The sequence below is a fragment of the Pongo abelii genome, chromosome 19 (genome assembly GCF_028885655.2).
Source record: "Pongo abelii isolate AG06213 chromosome 19, NHGRI_mPonAbe1-v2.0_pri, whole genome shotgun sequence".
Classification (NCBI taxonomy): domain Eukaryota; kingdom Metazoa; phylum Chordata; class Mammalia; order Primates; family Hominidae; genus Pongo; species Pongo abelii.
Window position 1 is genome coordinate 2,148,810 of NC_072004.2, and position 16,209 is coordinate 2,165,018.

The following is a 16,209-nucleotide window of genomic DNA, read 5'->3' on the forward strand; positions in this document are numbered from 1 at the left end:
CTCATACATGGGAGTGTAAACTGGTATAACCAACTTTGGAGAACAATTTGGCAATATCTAATAAAGCAAAGTGTGTGTATCAGACATTCCTTGCCTAGAAACATAAATCCAAAACATTTGTTCACCAGAAGACATGTCCTCAATGTTCATAGCAGCAATATTCATAACAGCCCCAGACTGAAAACCACCCAAACGCCTGTTGTTTGTATGTTCACACCACGGAGAGTGAACAATTTACAACTGTACACAACATGCACGGAGAATGAACAATCTACAACTATATACAACATGAACAAATTTCAGAATGACACAGGTGAGCAAAAGAAACTAGTCAGAAAACACTACACACTGAGTGATTCCACTTATAAAAAGTATAAAAACCCAGGCCGGGTGTGGTGGCTCATACCTGTAATCCCAGCACTTTGGGAGGCCAACGCGGGTGGATCACCTGAGGTCAGGAGTTCAATACCAGCCTGGCCAACATGGAGAAACCCCATCTCTACTAAAAATACAAAACAAACAAACAAACAGCCAGGTGTGGTGGTGCATGCCTGTAATCCCGGCTACTCTGGAGGCTGAGGCAGGAGAATCTCTTGAACCCGGGAGTTGGAGGTTGCAGTGAGCTGAGAACGCACCACTTCACTCCAGCCTGGGCAAAAGAGCGAAACTCCATCTCAAAAACAAACAAACAAAAAAAGTATAAAAACCCACAAAACTGTCGTGTTGGAATCAGGAGAGTGGGTACCCTTAGGGGGAATAGTGACTAGAAGGGAAGGTGATGAGGCCAGGGTGTTGGTCACATGTTCTGTTTCTTGCTCTAGTTGCTGATTTCACAAGAGTGTTCAGTTTGTGAAAATTCACCACGCTGTGTAATTGTGATATAAGTTCTTTTATATGTTTACTGCACATCAATTAAAAAGGTTTCTTTTTAAGCACTTTCTTAAAGAAAGAAATGACCGACTGGGCACAGTGGCTTACGCCTGTAATCCCAGCACTTTGGGAGGCCGAGGCGGGTGGATCACCTGAGGTCAGGAGTTCAAGACCAGCCTGACCAATATGGTGAAACCCCATCTTTACTAAAAATACAAAAATTAGCAGGGCGTGGTGGCATGCACCTGTTGTCCCAGCTACTCGGGAGGCTGAGGCAGGAGAATCGCTTGAACCCGGGAGGCAGAGGCTGCAGTGAGCCGAGATTGCACCACTGCGCTCCAGCCTGGGCAACAGAGCGAGACTCCGTCTCAAAAAAAAAGAAATGACTGTTTACCTTACAAGGTATTTGGGAACTTTTACATCCAGGTGGGAACCCCAAACATCAGAGTTTTAGACCCTAGATGGAAAGAAGGCTGGGCTTTTGAGCATGTAGAGGGTGTCCCTGAGGTATGAGACCTACCCCTAACCTTGGAGAATAGGGAGAAAAGGAGGAGGGGCAGGTTGTTTATCTGCAGGCTGTACCGTGATGGTTTGTCTCTAAAGGACAGTATGTCTGCCTAGAAGCCCTTTGTCAGCTAAGAACAGATGAGCAAACAGCATCCTATTCCTGTTCTCCAAGGCAGGGCACTTCCACCTGGGCTGGAACATGCACTGATTGTTTGATGGGTTTTTGGCATCTCTTTCCCTGGTTTCCTCTCCAAAAGACTCGAATCAGACTGTGCTGAAGAAACTTTGCTTCCCCACACCTTTCATCCCTCTCATCTCTGCAAGTGTCTGAAAGTGCCCTTCAGACCAGAAGGGCGGAACCAAACTATTTATTTGCCCAGAGGTCTTTGATAAGGAAAAATAATAATAAAAGCAGTGATGCTGTCCATGTGTCCGCAGGTGAAGCAAATCATGGAGGAGGCGGTCACCAGGAAGTTCGTGCATGAAGACAGCAGCCACATCATTGCTTTATGTGGTGAGTGAGTGACTGAAGGATGATGGGAGGCAGGTCTAGAGCCGAGGATACTGGCCTGGGGCCGGGAAAAGATGAGTCCTCAGGTGCAGTAGCTCTCAAATCTGGCTGCAAGTCCAAATCAACTTGGAAGCTGTTGAAATCCTCTTTGGCCCCATTTGCAGACCTGCTAAATCAGGATCTTCAGGGGTCAAGAATCTGCATATTTTTAGTTTCCCAGGATAGTAATTCTCACATTTTAGCATGCATCAGAGTCACCTGAAGGGCTTGGTAAAACACAGATTTCTGGTCTCAACCCTGGAGTTTCTAATTCTAGTAGGTCTGGGGACCCCACTTTGAGAACCTCTGCCCTAGGTCCTTTGAGTTCAGGAACCAGTGCTCTGATTGATTTTGATTTTGACTTCGGGGAGGGGTTTGTGCTTTTGGATGCTCTGTGCCACTTTCCCTTTCTGTTTCATCCCACCTGTGTTGCTCCATCATCCTAACCCCAAGCACTTGACTGGATGCAAAAGAGCCTGAGCATGGGCTAGGAGGGGTGGCCAAGGCTTCCAGCCTCAGAAAGGACTCTCTCATCACCTCCTTCTCAGTGTGGCCAAGCCTTCCAGCCCCAGAAAGGAGAGAGTCGCTTATAAACCATTTCTGCCTCCTCAGCGTGAAGACTTTTGCTTTGTAGGAGCAAGCCTATCCCTACAAACAGACTCTTCTTGGATTTCTAGGAATTTAAGCTTCCTCTCAATCCCCCATCTGAAGGGACAGGGAACCATTCACTTTCTCTGTGTTGTATTCCTTGGCCTCTGAGATTGGTTTTGGGGTTTGGGGAGGGAAAAGAATGAAAGAACAGGTAAGGGAAGGGATGCTTTTGGACGGCAGTGAGGCGCAGCAGATAGAGCTGCCCTTCCCCTTATCCAGCAGCAGATCCCCACCAAGGGCTCACCAGGTGCCAAACACTGTTCACCGTGCAAGGAAATGGCAGTGACAAGATGGACAGAGTCTTACGTTCTGTTGGGGAGACAGACAGGAAACAAATGCACAAGTAAATATGTCATCCAATAACTTAGCACGTGATAAGAGCTAGGAAGAAAAAACAGATGTGGGAGGGCAGTCAGGGAGAGGCAGCCTCTGAGCAGAGTCTGAGTAACACACAGGGGTTTGAATCCTGGCATCCTGCCTTTTAAGTCATCCTGGACAAGTTCTTAACTTCTCTTACCCTCAGTTTGCTCCTCTAAAAACAGGCTGATGATTCCCACCTCAAGGAATTTTCGTGGGGATTGAGATGATGTGTGTAAATGTTCATTTGTTGGTAGCATTGTAAGCACTCAAAGAATGTTCGTCTCTCCTCCTTTGGCTGTTGAGGCTGAAGGTAGGTTTGTAGTACTTGAGTTCACACCATGTCCGTTTGGGAAGGTTTTCCCAGTTCTTTGAGATGATGGAAAAATGATTCCCAGGTTTACAAGACACAGCCTGACCTCAGTTTTTCTCAGCAGAACCTATGCTCTGGGAAAAAAAGCATGCCAGTATTATGATAAGCAACTTTGAAGAGTATTAGAATTCTCGGCCAGGCACAGTGGCTTATGCCTGTAATCCCAGCACTTTGGGAGGCGAGGCGGGCGGATCACCTGAGGTCAGGAGTTCGAGACCAGCCTGCCCAACTTGGTGAGACCCCATCTCTACTAAAAATATAAAAATTAGCAGGGCGTGGTGGCAAGCGCCTGTAATCCCAGCACTTTGGGAGGCCGAGGTGGGCGGATCACGAGGTCAGGAGATCGAGACTATCCTGGCTAACACGGTGAAACCCCGTCTCTACTAAAAATACAAAAAATTAGCCGGGCGTGGTGGTGGGCGCCTGTAGTCCCAGCTACTCAGGAGGCTGAGGCAGGAGAATGGCGTGAACCCGGGAGGTGGAGCTTGCAGTGAGCCGAGATCGCGCCACTGCACTCCAGCCTGGGTGACAGAGCAAGACTCCATCTCAAAAAAAAAAAAGTATTAGAATTCTCTTCCTTTCCTCCTGTGCTATGTTCTCTTGACATTCACCAGTGTCTGTTGTCACCAGAAGGGCTGTGCTGGCAGCCCAGTTATGCGTGGCTTGGTGCTGGGCTTCATCAAAGCGCACACACTAGAGAAAACAGAATAAAACGGTGCAGACAGCTTGTGCATGGGTGCCGTGTGTGGGTAGCCCTGGGAGAAGGAGGGAAAAGGGGCATGAGGCAGGAGGAGGCTGTGGACGTCTCACATTCAGGCCATTAGCGTGAGAAGAAGCTGTCAGCTCTCCTCCAGTCAGTCCACGAGCCCTTGGAGAGTAGTAGGGCTTTCTCTTTATGTGGTGAGTGAGTGACTGAAGGATGATGGGAGGCGGGTCTGGAGCCGAGGACACTGGCCTGGGGCTGGGAAAAGATGAGTCCTCAGGTGCAGTAGCTCTCAAATCTGGCTGCAAGTCCAAATCAACTTGGAAGCGTTTGAAATCCTCTTTGGCCCCATTTGCAGACCTCCAAAATCAGGATCTTCAGGGGTCAAGAATCTGCATATTTTTAGTTTCCCAGGATAGTAATTCTCACATTTTAGCATGCATCAGAGTCACCTGAAGGGCTTGGTAAAACACAGATTTCTGGGTCCCAACCCTGGAGTTTCTAATAGGTCTGGGGACCCTACTTTGAGGGCTCTTTCCAGGAGGCAAGGATATCGTACTCCAAAGGAATGGTTTTTCTCCTTTCAGTCAGTTTCAGTAGCTGGACTAGAACAAGGCCCTCGAGTCTCCAGGCTTCTAAACCACCCAGGAGCAAGAGGAGCCCCATGCTGTCAGTCCTCAGGAGGTGCCTTAGTGCCACCACTACGAAATTCAGTGCTTACAGGGCCAGACAAAAAATGACTACAGGGGAAGCTAGCGGGATGTGAGGCAGCGGCGGAGACTGAGGCGACCCAGCCGGCACTTGCCCTGTGTGAAGACGGGCAGCCGTTATTTTGGCTCTTGCAGGAATTTGGGCCCAGGCTTCCCATGGCCTCTGTTTTATTTTCATCTTACTTGAAGCCAGAAGTCTGGGTTTTTATATGAAATTTCCTATTTTTGGCCAGGGTGGCTCACATCTGTCCCACCACTTTGGGAGGCGAGGCGAGTGGATCACTTAAGGTCAGGAGTTCAAGACCAGCCTGGCCAACATGGCAAAACCCTGTCTTTACTAAAAATAAGAAAAATTAGCCGGGCATGGTGGCACATACCTGTAATCCCAGCTACTTGGGAGGCTGAGGCAGAAGAATTGCTTCAACCCAGGAGGTGGAGGTTGCAGTGAGCCAAGATCTCCAGCCTGGGCAACAAGAGTGAAATTCCGTCTCAAAAAAAAAAAAAGGCCGGGCGCGGTGACTCATGCCTGTAATCCCAGCGCTTTGGGAGGCCGAGACCGGCGGATCACAAGGTCAGGAGATCGAGACTATCCTGGCTAACACGGTGAAACCCCATCTCTACGAAAAATACAAAAAATTAGCCGGGCGTGGTGGCGGGCGCCTGTAGTCCCAGCTGCTCGGGAGGCTGAGGCAGGAGAATGGCGTGAACCCGGGAGGCAGAGCTTGCAGTGAGCCAAGATCGCGCTGCTGCACTCCAGCCTGGGCTGCAGAGCAAGACTCCGTCTCAAAAAAAAAAAAGAAATTTCCTACTTTTTAAATACTGACAGCTAATTCCCATTTTAAAAAAATTGTGTGGGCCACACAAAAGACATCTGCCAGCCTCTGCCAGCATGCAGCCTCTGTTTTGGGTTCGGTACAGTCATGGAGAACAGGAGCAGGAGAGGTTCCAACAGTATGGGGCTAAGTCAGGCCAGGGTATCTCAGGGCCCACGGACAGAGGAATCCTTATGCTTTGTCAAAATTGGTGCTCAGTAGTGAGATAAATCCCAATTTGGGCTGAAACTGAGGCTCGTTGAAAGCATTGATTATCAACCTTTTTCCTCTGCCTGCAAAGCGGGTTCCTTGCATTGCATGGTGGAATTACGAGAGACTCTCGCGGGGGAGGGGGAGGGAAGACTAGCGAGGTATGGATCAAAAACACCACCACTCTCTGCCTTTTTGGAGATTCTGATGTGCCAGTCTCCCTCAGTCCCTGGAAAAATGCTCTGAAATGCATTTTTAGTCTGAAGTTGATCCAGACTTAAACTATGCCTTGCTACTGCCCTAGCCACGTCGGGAATTCAGCTTTGTTGTGGGAGAAATGGGAATATAGAGAACGAACTGAGAGGTCAAGAGCAGAGTGAAGTCTGTGGAGACTGGATTACCAGCCCAGCGACACCATGGTCCCTAGTTTCAAGGGACCCTTGTGTACTGGGCCCCTCAACTCCACACTGACCCATGGTTCTTGGCAGAGGAGGGTTAGGGGGTGACTGAGGAGAGCCAGGCCTAGGCAATACGAGCTTCTCTGAGCTTCTTAGAATGCAGACATTTAAACAGAAAACACAGAGCCTTCCTGGAGAGCCTTCCTGAAGAATCACTGTGTCAAGACCTGACCATGGGCAAACCCGGGAAAGTTTGCAGCCAGATCCCCATTCCTGTTACCCAACAGGAGGGGCGAGACTCCTAGGACTGGCTAGAAAATTGCTTTGTTGAGTGTTTGCTGTGGTTGTTCGTAAATCTGTCTGTCCAGAAGCTGGGTATGCAGTAGGCCCCTGCGAGTAGAAACTTTCCTTGTGTGGAAGTTTTCGCTAGCAAACCAGTCTGGTGGCGGCGGTGGGGTGGGTGGGGTTCTCTGTGTGCTGTTCCCAGGCCCGAGGATCAGAACCTATGTAACTGCCACCTCCGTGCCAGTGGAGGGTGGCGCTTGGAGAATGGACTTAAAACTACCACTATGGGGCCAGGCATGGTGACTCACACCTGTAATCCCAGTGCTCTGGGAGGCTGAGGCGGGAGGATCCCTTGAGACCAGAAGCGTGAGACCAGCCTGGGGAATATTACAAGATGCAGTCTCTACAGAAAAATAAATAACTCGCTGGGCATGGTGGTGCACGCCTGTAGTCCCAGCTACTCCAGAGGCTGAGGTAGGAGGATCACTTGAGCCCGGGAGGTTGAGGCTGCAGCAAGCTATGATTGCACCACTGTCCTCCAGCCTGGGCAACAGACAGAGAGAGACCCTGTCTAGTTTGTTTGTTTGTTTGTTTGTTTGTTTATTTATTTAGAGACAGAGTCTCACTCTAGTGCCCAGGCTGGAGTTCCGTGGTGCTATCTCTCAGCTCACTGCAACCTCCGCCTCTCAGGTTCGAGCAGTTCTCCTGCGTCAGCCTCCTGAGTAGCTGGGATTACAGGCGCCCGCCACCACACCCAGCTAATTTTTGTATTTTTAGTAGAGACGGGGGTTTCACCATGTTGGCCAGGCTGGTCTCGAACTCCTGACCTCAGGTGATCTGCCCACCTTGGCCTCCCAAAGTGCTGGGATTACAGGTGTGAGCCATCACACCCGGCCTCATTTTTTTTTTTTTTTTAAACAAAACCCAAAAACTACCACTGTTGGGGAGAGGTCTTTGATATATCCTTTTATCCTTTTTATCTTAAAACATCACGTCAAGTTTACATTTTTCTCTATAATATGGTTTTTGGATTTTTTTTCACTTTAATATAAAGACTTACTGTTGAATTAAAGTATAGGCTGGTATCTCCTGTCGCCCCCTCCCCTGGAGGGGAAGGTGCTTTTGTTTCTTCTTTTTTTTTTTTTTTTTGAGACGGAGTCTCATTCCATCGCCCAGGCTGGAGTGCAGTGGCGCGATCTTGGCTCACTGCAAGCTCTGCCTCGCGGGTTCTCGCCATTCTCCCCCCTCAGCCTCCTTAGTAGCTGGGACTACAGGTGCCCGCCACCACGCCCGGCTAATTTTTTGTATTTTTAGCAGAGACGGGGTTTCACCATGTTAGCCAGGATGGTCTTGATCTCCTGACCTTGTGATCCGCCCGCCTTGGCCTCTGAAAGTGCTGGGATTACAGACATGAGCCACCGCGCCCGGCCAGGGGAAGGTGCTTTTAACGTGCTTTTGTGGGCAGAGCACTCAAGGTCAGAGTGAAACAGCAAATTGTCCTACGTTTCACTCTTGAACTCTGCCTCTGAAATAGTCATGCATGTACTTAGAGAGGGCACAGTTATTCTGTTGCCATCAGGGATCTGGGGTAATTTAGACATCAACCCATCGTGTCTCTGGGCCTGCTGTCCCCTCTGGCTCAGATCTAGGAGTGTCTGCCTCCATGGTATTTCCTTTTCTTTTTTTTCGTTTCTTTATTACTTTTTTCTTTTTCTTTTTCTTTTCTTTTTTTTCCAGATGAGGTCTTGCTATGTTGCCAAGATTGGTCTCAAACTCCTGGGCTCCAGGTATGCTCCGGCCTTGGCCTCCCAAGTAACTGGGATTACAGGTGCATACCACCGCCCGAGGCCCATAGTGTTTTATTTACCCTATTCCGATTGGGCACTGAGTTTGCATTTTAACCTTTGGCTGGTAGAGCAGGTTTCAGAGGCTCACAGAGAAGCTTCTGGCCAGGCAGAGCAGGTTCTCAGGCCAATCATGTCTCCTAGGACCTCAGCCTCCCCACCCCCCAGGGATTGGGGCAGACACCAGCCTGCCTCCTCAGTCACCAGATTCCCTGCCCTGCTGTGTGCAAGTGGGTCAACATGAGGGTTGCTTCAGACTGAGGATGAGCTGTAATTCGAGAAGGGTGCAGTCTGTGGAGCCGGGAATAACATCAGGCTTTATTAACCAGCTCCCTGTTGCTAGGCAGCTTTCATTAGCCAGGAAGGTCTGCCCTGCAGTGAGCTCCTTCAGGGAATGGCAAGGAGATGCTAATAAGCTGGGAGAGACACCGGTGCTAGGGAACGCTTGCCTCTCCCCTGGGATATTGCAGCCAGCGATATTTCAGCACATTCTGAGATTTGGACTCCAGGCAGTCTTCATCCTGTCTCTTTTCAGTAAAAGGGATTCCTGGAGGCTGAGGTGGGAGGATCCCTTGCAGGAGTTCGAGACCAGCCTGGGCAAAAAGACCCCATCGCCACAAAAAGGAGGAGCGGGTTCCTCCTCCTTCCCACCCACAGGGAATGAATAGCTCATTCTCTTGCTATCTAACTTGTGCCTTCCATCCAGAAATGATCTAAGAGGAAGGAGGGAGCTCTGAAGGAGCTGACTCACCTCACTCTATCTTGGGGCATCGCGGAGGGCATATGGGGGTGTTCATAGCTGGGACTTTGGGGTCACCCAGACCTGGGTTCATGTCCTGGCCGTGCCACGAAGTGTGTAGCTGTGGTTACTCATCTCTGAGCCTACCCCAGAAGGCAGATGTAAGGAATAGAAGAGCAATGCAGGCAACACACACAGCGTGGATCTGAGTATGCAGTAGGTGCCCAATCGCATTCTACTTTGGTTTTTGTTTTGTTTTGTTTTGTTTTGTTTGAGATGGAGTCTCACTCTGTCTCCCAGGCTGGAGTGCAGTGGTGTGATCACAGCTCAGACTCGACCTTCTGGATTCAGGTGATCCTCTCACTTCAGCCTCCTGAGTAGCTGGGTCTACAGGTCTACACGCCACCACACTTGGCTACTTTTTTGTATTTTTGTAGAGACGGGGTTTCGCCATGTTGCCCAGGCTGGTCTCAAACTCCTGGCCTCAAGTGATCCACCCGCCTCAGCCTCCCAAAGTGCTGGGATTACAGGCATGAGCCACCACACCACCCCACAACTGCTTTGTTTTTGAAAGTGAGCATAGGCCGGGCACGGTGGCTCACGCCTGCAATCCCAGCACTTTGGGAGGCTCAGCCGGGTGGATCACCTGAGGTCAGGAGTTCAAGACCAGCCTGGCCAAAATGGCGAAGGCCCATCTCTACTAAAAATACAAAAATTAGCTGGGCGTGGTGGTGCATGCCTATAATCCCAGCTCTTTGGGAGGCTGAGGCAGGAGAATCACTTGAACCTGAGAGACAGAGGTTTCAGTGAGCCGAGATTGTGCCACTGCACTCCAGCCTGGGCGACAGAGTGAGACTTGGTCTAAAAAAAAAAGTGACCTTACAATCTTTCCTATAAAGCCTCCTCGAGCCTTCCCCAGGATTCCATCTGGGAATCTATGTTTCTGGAAGTTTGGAGCATCTGGACAATCAGAAATTTGAACATCAGGAACTCAATAAGGAAATTTGATAATATAAAGGAATTGTTACTAATTTTGTCAGTGCAATAAAGGTATAAGTACATGTTTTTAAGAGTCCTCTTTCAGAGATAAATATATATGATGTCTAAAATTTGCTTCAGAATAATCCGGTGGTAGGAAACAATGGTTGCAGGCGGAGGAGCTGAAGCAAGATGGTCGTGACTTGATCATTGTTGAAGCTGGGTAATGAGAGTACATGGGCAGCTGTTATACTGTCCCCTTTTCCTTCTGTATATGGTTGGAGTTTTCCCTACTGAAATGATTTTTTTTTTTTTTTGAGATGGAGTCTCCCTCTGTCACCCAGGCTGGAGTGCAGTGGCGCGGTCTCGGCTCACTGCAAGCTCCACCTCCCGGGTTCACGCCATTCTCCTGCCTCAGCCTCCTGAGTAGCTGGGACTACAGGCGCCCACCACCACGCCCGGCTAATTTTTTGTATTTTTAGTAGAGACGGGGTTTCACCGTGTTAGCCAGGATGGTCTCGATCTCCTGACCTCATGATCCGCCCACCTCGGCCTCCCAAAGTGCTGGGATTACAGGCTTGAGCCACCGCGCCCGGCCTAATTTTTGTATTTTTAGTAGAGATGGGGTTTCACCATGATACCCAGACTGGTCTCAAACTCCTGACCTCAGGTGATCCACCTGCCTTGGTTTCCCAGAGTGCTGGGATTACAGGTGTGAGCCACTGCGTCTGGCCTAGAATGTTTATATTCACATGGGAAGTATCTAATAGGGAAAAATTGCAGGCATAAAAAAGAGAAGAGAAGTTTGCTGGAGGAGCATCTTTGAAAAGGTGCAAGGGAGGCGGGGTGTGGTGGCTCACACCTGTAATCTCAGCACTTTGAGAGGCCAAGGCAGGTGGATCACCTGAGATCAGGAGTTCTAGACCAGCCTGGCCAATGTAGGGAAACCCCGTCTCTACAAAAGATACAAAAATGTGCCGGGTGTGGTGGCACATGTCTATAATTCCAACTACTGGGGAGGCTGAGGCAGGAGAATCGCTTGAACCCAGGTGGTGGAGGTTGCAGTGAGGCGAGACCGCACCACTGTACTCCAGCCTGGGCGACAGAGCAAGACTCTGTCTCAAAAAAAAAAACAAGACATAAGAAACAGTGCAGGGGCCACACTCCAGCGTGCAGTTGGAAGGTGACCTCAGAGACAAGTCCAACTAGACCATTCCTAGGAACGAGAGGAAGGCAGGGACTGGGCATGAGGTACAGGGAGGGAAGGCACCTGCATTCATCAGTCCCCTTTGGTGTGCTAGGCAGGGGCCGAGAAGCCTTTCATACCTTGGGATATGCTGTTACTTTTCATCACCCAGCGTCCATTGAGGTGGGCCCTGATTTTCTCCCTAATTACAGCAGAAGCTCAGAGAGGTTTAGTGACTTGCCCAAAGTCAAACAGCCAGTAACGAGAGGAGCCAGTGGGCTGGGCGCGGTGGCTCACGCCTGTAATCCCGGCACTTTGGGAGGCTGAGGCGGGCGGATCACTTGAGGTCAGGAGTTCGAAGACCAGCCTGGCCAACATGGTAAAACCCCCTCTCTACTAAAAATACAAAAATGAGCCGGCCGCGATGGTGGTTGCCTGTAATCCCAGCTACTCGGGAGGCTGAGGCAGGAGAATTGCTTGAACCTGTGAGGCAGAGATTGCAGTAAGCCAAGATCGCGCCACTGCACTCCAACCTGGGCAATAGAGCGAGACTCAGTCTCAAAAAAAAAAAAAAAAAAAAAAAAAAAAAAAGGAGAGGAGCTAGTGTTTGAACCCACCTCTGTCTTGCTCCAGACTCTGTGCTGCCCAGGGATTGGTCTGCCTGTGAGGCCTACCCAGGAGTAGAGACTAGAGGGGCAGCAGCATTGAGGAGTTGGTCCTCATGCAGACGAAGCTCTGGTCATTGAACGGTGGGCTCATGGTGTACAGAGACACTCCAGGAGACTGTGGCTTCCTTACCCAGCCAGCTGAGTGTGCCCACATCAGTGTCCACCGCATGAGAAGCTGGCCCTGGCCTGGTTCCCTGGGTAGCCGCCATGAGCACTGTGCATGCAAACCCTGTCTTGCATCTCCAGCAGGACAAGGACGATGGGATGTGCAGCATGGATTTCATTTCCCCTCCTTGGTTCTGGGTTCCAGAAACTCAGGACAGTTCTTTATCCTCCCAATCAGAGTCCATTTGCGAATGTTGCTTTCTTGTTTTGGGGGTTGAGCAGGGCTGAATGCCTTCCAAAGTTGAAGCAAACAACCAGCATCACCAGTGCAGGCTGAGAGAAAATGCACCCTAGTTACCGCAGAGATGCTCATCTGAGTAAAGGCGGCCACTACAAATCCCTGGGTGGAAACAGCCAGGCAGAGAACCGGGGAAGAGAGGGGCAGGTCACGCTTGGTGATGGCTCTTCACTCCTTTCACTCGTCTGGGGCAGATGAAACAATGGCTCCTTCCACGGGCAGTTGGAGTAAAGATACTTGATACTTCTCCTTCAGTTGTTACTTGAAAGAGGCGGGTCCTCCCACCCATTCCTTTATCTTCAGGAAGGCTGCTCCTCTCCGGCATTCTTGGTTCCACCATCCAGGGGCCTGAACCACTGGCCCCCAGGCAGGCATTGGGCTTTTGAATTCTGCTCTAATTAGTGTCTCCCAAAGCCCCAGGTCCAGAATGGACCACCTGAGGCTGGCTTCCCTGCCTGCACTTCCTCGCTTGGGTTCTGTGTGGCAGCGGTGGCTGAACTCCCCTGTCGTGCAGATGGCAGCTGGTAGCAAAAGGTGAAATCGGTCCGGAGGTGGGGAGCAAGCCACACCTGCCAACTTGCTGTCCTCCCATTCCCAACTCCGGGCCCAGCATCTCGGGCCCAGTTTCATGTCAGCTTGTGCTCACTGTGGATACTCTGTCCCTGTACCTCAAGCAAACTAGGCTAGTCCTCTGAAGGCCACTGAGTGGTTCCCACTGTTACCAGGCTGGGCTTGTCCAGGCTGCTGAGTGCAGCTTTCAACGTAGATATATATGCACATGAGCGCCAACAAGGCAGAATGCAGGTGCAGAGACCCAGCCCTGCTTCTGAGGCTCCCTGGGCTGACTGATGACCCTCCTAACCACTGCTGCATTTTCTTTTTTTTTTCTTCTTTTTTTTTTTTTTTTTTTTTTTTTTTTGAGATGGAGTCTTGCTCTGTCACCCAGGCTGGAGTGCAGTGGCACAATCTCAGCTCACTGCAAGCTCCGCCGCCCGGGTTCATGCCATTCTGCTGCCTCAGCCTCCCGAGTAGCTGGGACTACAGGCGCCCGCCACTGTGCCCGGCTAATTTTTTGTTTTTTTAGTAGAGACAGGGTTTCACCATGTTAGCCAGGATGGTCTGGAACTCCTGACCTCGTCATCCTCCCGCCTCAGCCTCCCAAAGTGCTGGGATTACAGGCGTGAGCCACCGCGCCCGGCCCACTGCTGCATTTTCTAGCAGCCGAGCTAGAGTTCATTTCTGTGAGCTACTGAGACCCCTTAGCTTGTCTCAGCCCGCTGGATCGTTTCTCTAATCCCTGCCCCACTCAGGTCACCTGCTGCTCCCCTAAGCAGAGCCCACATGCGCCCCCTAATGGTGGGAAACCAAACGATTCCGCAGATCCTGTTTGTTGAGGGAGGAGGTGAAACGGGATGCCCACAGGCGACCCAGCCTTCCTGGGTTTTGTGAATTCTCATTCACACCTAGATTGGAGAGACTCTCTGGCATCATCTCATGATGGGAACCCTAGTGCTGGTCACCCATTCAATTATTTAATTTTGTGTTGGTAATATATTTAACTGGTTCAAAAATCAAAACCATATAAAAAGTATACATTGGGGCTGGGCATATTGGCTCACACCTGTAATCCCAGCACCTTGGAAGGCTGAGACGGGCAGATTGCTTGAGCTCAGGAATTTGAGACCAGCCTGGGCAACATGGTGAAACCCTGTCTCTACTAAAAATTTTTAAAAATTAGCCAGGCATGGTAGTGCACGCCTGCAGTCCCAACTACTCGGCAGGCTGAGGTAGGAGCATCACTTGAGCCTGGGAGGCAGAGGTTACAGTGGGCAGAGATCGTGCCCGCTGCACTCCAGCCTGGGTGACAGAGTGAGACTCTGTCTTTAAAAAAAAAAAAAAAAAGTGTGCAGTGAAAAGTCTCCTTTCTCTGCTCTTATTCACTCACTTCCTGTCTATGTACAAGTCCCACACAGGTAACCACTTTTGTTTCTTATGCATCTTTCTAGAGGTTTTCTTTTGTTGGTTTTTTGTTTGTTTGTTTGGTTTTTTGTTTTTTGAGACAGGGTTTCATTCTGTCACCCAGGCTGGAGTGCAGTGGTGCAATCTCAGCTCACTGCAACCTCCGTGTGCCTGGGCTCAAGCAGTCCTTCCACCTCCACCTCCTGAGTAGCTAGGATACAGGCTCATGTCACCACACCCAGCTAATTTTTAAATTTTTTGTAGAGATGGGGTCTCCCTGTGTTGCCTAGACTGGTCTCAAACTTCTGGGCTCAAGTGATCTTCCTATCTTGGCCTCCCAAACTGTTGGGACTCTAGATGTGAGCCGCTGCACCTGGCCTAGAGTTTTTTGTTTGTTTGTTTGTTTGTTTAGTAGAGACGGGGTTTCACTATGTTACCCAGGATGGTCTCAATCTCCTGACCTCGTGAGCCACCTGCCTTGGCCTCCCAAAGTGCTGGGATTACAGGCGTGAGCCACTGCACCCAGCCAAGTTTTTTATACTAATAAAAAAGATTGTATTCTTTGTTCACACCTCCCTTTTTGTAATTAAAAGGTGTCATGCGATTATACCATTCTGCATCTTGCTGTTGGCAAGCTTTCCATTATTCACTCCTAGAGAGCATCCTCATTCTTTTTCAGAGTTGCGTGATATTCTGCTAGAGATGTACCATATTTACTTCACCTGTCCCCTGTTGATGGGCATGTGGATGGCTTCCAGTCTTTTGCTGTTATAACTAAATAATCACGCAGTTATATCTGTAGGACAGATTCTCAGAAGAGGGGTTACTGGATCAGAGGTTATTTGCAACATTAGTGGAGAGTGCCATATTGCATCTATATGGGTTGCAGCATCTCGTCTGCCCACCAGCAATATATGAATGGATTCAGCAGCTCCCCACGTCCCTTGATCTGTGTCTTCCTGGCGTCTCCTCTACTCTAAATTGGGTCTCTTGGAATGGTGAAATCAGTGTGTAAGGGTTGGGAGCAGGGGCCCCATATCTTAGAATGGTGAGATCGGGGTGTAAGGGTTGGGGACAGGGGCCCCATAGCTTAGAATGGTGAAATCAGTGTGTAAGGGTTGGGAGCAGGGGCCCCATATCTTAGAATGGTGAAATTTGGGTGTAAGGGTTGCGGGCAGGGGCCCCATATCTTAGAATGGTGAGATCGGGGTGTAAGGGTTGGGGACAGGGGCCCCATATCTTAGAATGGTGAGATCGGGGTGTAAGGGTTGGGGGCAAGGGCCCCATATCTTAGAATGGTGAAATCGGGGTATAAGGGTTGGGGACAGGGGCCCCATATCTTAGAATGGTGAAATTTGGGTGTAAGGGTTGTGGGCAGGGGCCCCATATCTTAGAATGGTGGAATTGGGGCGTAAGGGTTGGGGAAGGGACCCCATATCTTAGAATGGTGGAATCGGGGTGTAAGGGTTGGGGCGCCCATAGGATTCCATCAGCATTTGTGGTCTCCAGCCGCGTGTAGCATTTGTTAAGCTGCATAACTTGATGGCTTTGGGGTCACATCAGGGGCTGGTGAAGGGAGCCCCAGGGCTAGTCTGGGTCTGTAGTTCCTGGCCTTTCCCTGGGAAGATGGCTCCAGACCTTTGTAGGGGTGTCCAACAGTGTGCTGGAGTTAAATGCAGTTATGCTCCTACCCACTCAGAGTTGCAGTTCCTTGAGCCTTGCTGTCAGCAGGATGGGATGGACCAACAGGGTAGAGAATGTACCTGGACTCAGCTGGCCCAGACTCCAAAGGCCACCAGAAAACCAGGGTGGCAAATGCCCATCATTCAACGAGTGGATAAAGAAACTGACAACTACATACAGTGGAATACTACTCAGCCATAAAAAGGAATACATTCATGGCATTCGCAGCAACCTGGATGGGATTGGAGACTATTATTCTTTTTATTTTATTTTATTTTATTTTCTTGAGATGGAGTTTTTGCTCTTGTCACCCAGGCTGGAGT

General features: G+C 49.9%; 1 protein-coding gene across 9 annotated transcripts in view; it reads left to right on the top strand.

Moving 5' to 3' along the window:
* The window catches only part of SGSM2 (small G protein signaling modulator 2), a 47,184-nt gene that overhangs the window by 4,722 nt on the left and 26,253 nt on the right, over window positions 1–16,209 (top strand). For all 9 annotated transcript variants that reach the window (NM_001374099.1, XM_054535303.2, XM_054535305.2 and 6 more), the window contains 1 exon segment: window positions 1,816–1,891. In NM_001374099.1, the coding sequence (NP_001361028.1) occupies window positions 1,816–1,891 (76 nt within the window).